Here is a 7314-nt window from a genome sequence, read left to right as displayed (position 1 = left end):
CCTGCCAGGGGTGACATCCGCCTCCGGAGATGAGAGCACTTTTTTCGCCTTTTCCCATTCCCGCAGGCTGCGGAGAGGTATTATAAACAGGTGCATTCTTTGAAAGCTCGGCATATGTTTTTGTGGAGCACGAGCTCTGCGCTGATTTCAGAGGCTGCTCAGCAGCCCTCGGGTTGGCTCCATCACCTGAAAGCCAATGAGGCTTTAAGCAGCATCACCTGGACCCACTGCTAAGAATTTGCAAGAAGTGTGCCTACAGCAGTGCTGGTGGCTGTGGCTGCTTACTGTGAGCTCTGCTATGGCTGCCCAGTCCCTCAGCACCTGGATAGAGAGCATTTGTCCTCTGTGCCCCGCTATTACTACCTCCCACCATGCGCTGGCTGCCTAACCACAGTGCTACACAGGGGCCTTCCAGCCTGCTCCTGCTCCACCTGAGTTCTCCAGACTGTCGTGCCCTGTTGTGGTGGCACCTCTGCTTGGTCTTCTTTGCCTCCAGCCAGACAACAGCATCCATCACAAACCCCTCCAGCCAGGAGTCCCAGCAAGCCATGCAGTGCTTCCCCAAAGGTCAGATACCCAGAGCATTTTTCAAGGCTCATCCACACCATTTCTCTGTCAGTTCTCCTCTCGAGAAATGCAAACAGGAACGGGAGCAATATGTTTTGACTCACTGGGCTAACAACTTTTGGAAAAATAAGGGATGCTTTGGTATTGTAAGGCTTGCTTGTTTGTTTTTTTATATAGGAGCTTGTTTCATCTACACTGAACTAGAGGGGAGGGAGGACGGAAGTGCTGACAACACTCCAGACACCAAGGCATACAGCCTGGTCCTCAGCACGAGGCTCCCATAGATTAGCCTGCATTGATCCCTCCACATAAAAAGGCATCTTTTGGCTCCTTTCACATGCTGGATGGAAGTTTGGGGCACAGTGGGTGCAATGGGTACAGTGTTGCTGGCATGGGTGGGAGCAGAGGGACAAGCTCTCCGCTCTCTTTGAATCAAAGAGGCCCTGGTTTCACAGGCCGTGTGAGAATAAGACAACCATCACAAACATCTGAGCCCATGAAGCCTGGCTCTGCCACAGCTATTGTGATCCACGTCATTCAGGAATTCTACAAAACTGCACCAATTCCCATAAAGTTTTTCAGTGTAGATAAATACTCTGCTCCAGCTCTCACAGCAAGGGAGAGGAGGAAAGCTTTAAGCAATTAGGCCAGGCCACACAGCGATTCAGCAGCCGGCTGGGCTGCCAGCTGTGTGGGGCTCCCAAGGCAGCCGTGCTTCTGTGTGCTTGTCTGCACCAGGGACAGTGCTATGACCAACACTGCAACTTACTCACGCCGCAGCCTGGGGAGGGGACACCACAGGACCACGTGCATTTTTTTTTAGGGAAGAAAGGGCCTGACCTTGTTCACCTTAGCAAAGGATGAAGCTCTCCTAAAAATCGCTGACTGGCTAGATGGATTTTCCCTGTTCACCCTCCCCCTGGACTTTCTGGATTATCTCGTAGGCTTTTCTATCTACTTCATACTTTTCTGTCTGTTTTGCAAAGCAGTTAGAAGTTCTTAGCTTCGATTAGAGCTGGCCTTGGACAAGGATTTGCTGCTACCTCTGTTCCCCTTCCTGTGGTGAGAACAGAGAAATAGGGCAGTTCTCACACCATCTTCCTCACAAGAGCTGGCTGCCATCGCACAAAAACACCTTAGGTTCCTTTGAGGTGATGATGGTACGTGCACGTGTGAGGTCAGAGCAGGTTACAGAAGAGTCCCCTTTCCCCAGGCAGAGAGGTCATTTACTTCTGTCTCTGAGAAGCCCAAAACTTTTCCTTTGACTCAAAGGCACTGTTTTGGAAAATCAGAGCTGACTACATCATAATTCCATCCCCTTCTCCCAGTTTTTGAGTGATAAGGCATGCATGATGCTGTTTGACACTGTGATATTTATAAAACAAAGCAGAGGTCAAATTTGCTGAACAGTTTCCAAATTCCAGTGAGATTTATCACAAAGAGCCCCATGCACAGACCAAAGTGGCGTGACTGACAAGGGTGGGATTGTGGAGCCGCTCAAAAACCCAGTTTCCAGCCAGCACCGATGGGCCACATCATGCTCTTGGGGGCAAAACCTGCTGGGAAGCTTCAGCTATGTGGAGAATTCAGGCAGCTTTCACAACGGAGTTTCTGGACAAGAGACCCCATTGTGAAGAGCCGTGCTGTCCTCCATCAGCACAGCCTTGTGTGAGGGACAGCCTGGAGCCCAGCCCCATGCAGCAGACCCCGTGCTGCCTTGCTCCTCCCCAGTGCCCCTGCCTCCCTAAAATAGAGGTGCTGCTGGGCCCTGCTTGCCAGTTTTTCATCCCAAAAAGTGCAGGAAGAAAGGTTTTTCCCACAGTAAGTGCTGACATTTCCAACAGAAAGTTGTCCAAAGGAGATTTGGCAGAAATACCCACCAGAAAGCTACAACTGAGAAAGTGGCTCTGGTCTCTCACTCTCCCCAGACACCAGCTTTCAGGGCTGCTGCTGACACCCAGTCTGTGCTCTCATCTGAGGGCTAGTGCTGCCGAGACCTGTTTGCACCCTGGTGCTCTCACCTGCCAGCACATTTCAACCTCCTGCCCCAAGCCAGAGGGGACAGATTTGACATGGCTAAGCCTCAGTTATTTCTACAGAAGCAGGCTATGGCTGGCTCCAGTACTCAGTGCAGAAACTGGATCTGGAGCAGAGGTCAAGGTGACACCTCCAGAATGGGCTTCACCTCAGCATCTTTGCCCCAGTACCATAGGCCAGAGCACAGCTTCACAAAGCACTCTTCAGAGGAAGGGGGATTACATCTGTGCTTGTTCACTCATCCTGAAGGTGCTCACAGAAGACACAAGGAAAACTTCCACAGAGCCCACTGCCGAGACACAGCAACAAGGCTGGGCGAGACAAGGGACAAGTGTCAGGGCTGTCAGCAGGGAGGCACGTGGCCTGCACTCTGCCTGGAGGCTGTTGGGCCTGCAGTGCCCCACACCAAGCCAGCAGTGTGGGGAGCAGAGTGGGGCCTGTCATCTCACTCCATGCTGGTGTTAGTGGATGAATGGAAAGGCATCGCTTCATCTCCTGGGCTTCTAAGCACTGTTGGAAATAGGAGGAAAAGAAACAATTTAGACTATGTACGCAAACAGATTTGTTGACTTTTCAGGAGAAGAAGTGACCATATCCTGACAAATGACTAACACCACCAGATGTAAATTCATCACCCATCCTTTCTTGTATCTCTTCTTATCACCACAGCATCACCTTTTGCAACCATAAAGCTAACATACAGACACGCCATTTCTGCAGCTATCTGTTGTGTAATCAAATATGTAAGATTAGAAATTGCAATTGTCCCAAAAGGACATAAATATTTGCTTAACAGATGAAAAGTCTTTCATATTTAGGTTGTTAACTGAGAATTTTGCAAGTTTTAGGGAAAAGATAAGTAAACTAAAAAATTCCATGGTACTTCTGAAATCTTGGACCTATGTTAGACAGAAAGAAGGTTCAAGAGCTAAGACACTTGACTAAATTATCATCGGTGTTTTCTTCACAACTTTCCTGTGCAGTGTTGGGAATATCACTTACCCACTGGCTGTATCCATTCCCAGTGTATGAAATGGGGATAACAGCACTTCTTTACCTACACTGTGGATCAAAAGGATAAAGATGTTAATCATTTTCCAAGATGCTCAGACCATACGGTTCATGCAGAAATACCTTACACAGACAGTCTTTGGGAAATATGCTAACAAGATCTATTGTTTGTTCAAACACAAAACAAATGGAGAATGTAAAACAGGAAAGGCTTGCAGCTCTTCGTGGATGCATAGATGCCTCACTGTTACTTCTCCAGCAAACCTCTCCAGCGTGATTTTACAGATCTTTTCTTCTTTTGGGAATAAGTGAAGAGAACAGCAACCATACAGTTGATCCTCCTTTCTCACCACACAAGCTAGACGGGAGGCTCCTAATGGAGAAATCTCCATGTGCCATGGGAAGCCATGTTCTGCACTTTTGCTCTTGCATCTGGCACAGACTGTAACAGCCTCTACATCTTTCCTGCACCTGAACTGTAGACAATCATGAGTTCAAAACTGAGAGATACCACTGGCCTTTGCTATCTAACAACACTCCCACGAGCCCTGATGTTATCTACAGTCTCCTGTGTTGTCCTGGCATTTGAAAAGTGCAGTCATGCTTTCCTTTGATGCACCACGTCACTGACGCACATTCATTTCACTCAGCTTACTAGTAGCCTGGAGAGTTTTGGTGAAGGATAAAAACTTTGTATCGAGTTGGCTCCTGCACATCAGATACAGGTATACATTATGTGCTCATACCCTGCCAAGCTTTTTAGGTAAGGTAGCAATCCGAACATAAATAGAAAAAGCCAAAAGAATGCTAACTGAATACAAACACATCTGAAGAAGCATTTCATTTTAAGCCATGGTCTCAAGTTTTCCAGATTGCCCAAGATATATAAGGACAGTTAGCATGCTGTGTGACATTCAGCTGGATGCTCTATATCATCCTAGCGTTCAGATTGCTATTCTTAACTCTGAACAGCACTGCCTCCATCTACTGCTGATGTCTGCTTTTCACAGCACAGATTATCCCACAGTCTAGCAGGTTTTTTTCGCTATTCTCCCTTCTGCCCATTGGGTACAAGGATGGGAACTGAAGGATGGTGAAAGTCTGAATAAAACACGCTCTTACCACGCCTGGCTGACACCAGTGTAATTACTTACCCGCCGATGACAGCTAACTTCGACTACAATCAGTTAAATGTAAAAACAGACTTGCATTCCTCCTTTATGCACTCAGAAAAGGAAATCCACATGTTTATACTCAAAATCCACATCTAAATATACCATTGGTCAAACCTTACCATTGAATAGTGTCTGAAAGGCCAAATACTTATTTGCAGAAAATCTCCCCCATTTCCAACTCGCTCCAGGCTCCTGACATGTGCAGCCCCTCACACCACTGCCATGACACAAACCACTATGGTGTGCTCGTGATTCCACAGCACACACCTATTTCCAAAAGCTTTTAACTTATCTTTGAAGTTCACTTCACACTGCAGTGCAATTTCTGGACAAAATGACAAAAAATCATAAGAAATTTTTTCGCTTGCAACAGAGACATTAGCAGCTAGTTTATGCTGGCTGAAGAACTAAGATGTAACTTTTGACCATCAAAATAAGATTCCCTCCACCTACTTCTAACACTTTGCATTTTATTTTTTACCCAGTGGCTCATTCTCACTGAGCTGTCTTCCTGCACACTTCACACCATACTTCTGTGCACCTAAGCAGAGCCTGATTCTGCAAACACTCCCCAGAGATGCTGTGGTGTAACACAGCAAGTGGTCCCAGTAACGTTACCAGTGGTAAGCAGGCACTTCTGAACCTTGGTAAGACATTTTCCATTCGAGTCTGCTGATAGAAACTTCTATGTTACACTCAGTTCTACTTCTGGTCTTGGCTCATGCAAACAGACAGATCGACAAGGTTTTGTATGTTTGCTCAAATCTTTGCAATAAAAGCCGATTCCTTAGAAATAAAAGAGAAAGAATGCTGTGGTATTGTATTACAGTCTTCTCGCTCTTGAAAATGTTGCTGCTGTTGTTTTAGGCAATGGTCTAATGTCACAGATGTTCCCTTTCTTAAAATGGAAGAAAAGATCAGAACACCATTACCCTAAACTGTGAATTACATAGCTTTATTTTTTTAATAAGATGGAGAGTTCTATTCTTTGGCAGACCACGCTTTTTAGATTGATAAAGAGCATCCAAGTTGGCATGCAGTGTGGTTTCCTTTGTTAGTAAAAAAATGTACCATTATATTAAATATTTTTATTTATTGCATTAAATATGGAAAGAAGGAGAGTTCAAAGGCTAACATCCACAGTTTTGGTCTCCAATGTTTAAAATCTGTAATTTTTTGTTTTGATGATGCTGTGCACCATTGCATTTTACAACATTCAAACAATTAATCAGGAAGGTACAGTGGTAAAGACTCATTTACAAATGGAAATACCTCAAATATATTTGCAATTTCATGTATATTGAGTTCTGCTGAGGTACTTCTCTACATATAAATAGAGAACATTTTATATAACTCTGATTTTGCCATACACCATCAGAACAATATATGTGGAAGAGAAGTAAACTAAACAGGAAAAAAATGCACAATTTGTCACCGTAATTGAAACTTAAAACTAAAATTTATTTTTTTCCAGAATGCTGCTTTTTAACAATGTTTGATTCTCTCTTTAGTGTGAGTGAGCTGATATTCACTCGCATTATAGCACTGCTTAGGACTTTTGGGGTTTTTCAGCCTGGCCATCAAATACCATGTCAACTACAATGCTGTATGGGAATCAAGCCGTTTTCTTTCTACATAAGACTTTCTTACTTAGTAGCTATAAAGCAGATGATACAAGGTATTTTGGGGAACTTACTGCATATATGTCAGGTGAGTAAAATAATTTTGCTTTCAATCTCACACCTCCCGAGAGTCTGGACACAGAAAATAACCCAGGAACAACCAGCCCCAACCTCATTTGTAAAGTCCAACCTTTAGATAATAAACTACATTGCATAAAGTCCTGTTCCATCAGGTGCCATTCCATACGTCCCCACCGCCAGTACACCAAGGCAAGGAAACTAGTGTAAGCAAGCAGACTATGGAGCTAAGAAGAAATGCACAAGTTTTATTTTTAACCATCGCTGGACTGAAAAATAGAGTCATATGGCTTATTTATATTTCAGGAGATGGTAGTGAATAAGTTAAGGAATATTTCATCCCAAAATATACTTGCTTTCATTTATAGCTAAGCTGAAGTACACATATATTTTCTTATTTTCATAAATGTCAAGCAACCACCTTTTTCCCCCAACAAAGATTTACAAGTACATGCATGGCACTTCCTACAAAGCTGTTGTGGGCTAAAGGATTAAAAACAATGTTTTTCTTTGAAGAGAGAAACATTAATCAGATCAAAATATAATCTTTTAAATCAACTTCTTCCTGAGCAACTTAAAATTTGGAATGTGTTGGAAAGTTTCAATAAATAAGTCAAAGATTAACCAGCTTCACACGTACCTTTTAACAATTACGTAAAATGTGTTTAATGACAGACAAGTAAGCTGTAGGATCAGGAATCTTAGATGCTGTGTGCCAGATAAACTTATGAAGTACCATTCAAGGAGGAGAGGCCAGGTTAATTGTTATGAAAAATACAACAACATTAAAACCTAGCAAGTAAATTGTTTAACAGTTTTTTGTA

The 7314-nt window shown here is 43.9% G+C and overlaps 1 protein-coding gene across 1 annotated transcript in view; it reads right to left on the bottom strand.

Annotated features, from left to right (window-relative positions):
• Nucleotides 1-371: 371 nt before the first annotated feature.
• The window catches only part of UST (uronyl 2-sulfotransferase), a gene marked incomplete at its 5' end in the record, with an annotated part of 157817 nt that continues 150874 nt past the window's right edge, over nt 372-7314 (bottom strand). Inside the window, 2 exons of the mRNA XM_010707216.3 lie at nt 372-3114; nt 3607-3666. Of these exons, the coding sequence (XP_010705518.3) occupies nt 3108-3114; nt 3607-3666 (67 nt within the window). The remainder of the gene's footprint in view (nt 3115-3606; nt 3667-7314) is intronic.

The sequence above is a fragment of the Meleagris gallopavo genome, chromosome 2 (assembly GCF_000146605.3).
Source record: "Meleagris gallopavo isolate NT-WF06-2002-E0010 breed Aviagen turkey brand Nicholas breeding stock chromosome 2, Turkey_5.1, whole genome shotgun sequence".
Taxonomy (NCBI): Eukaryota; Metazoa; Chordata; class Aves; order Galliformes; family Phasianidae; genus Meleagris; species Meleagris gallopavo.
The sequence above is the reverse complement of the archived record's forward strand: the minus strand, read 5'-3'. Positions and strand labels throughout refer to the sequence as shown.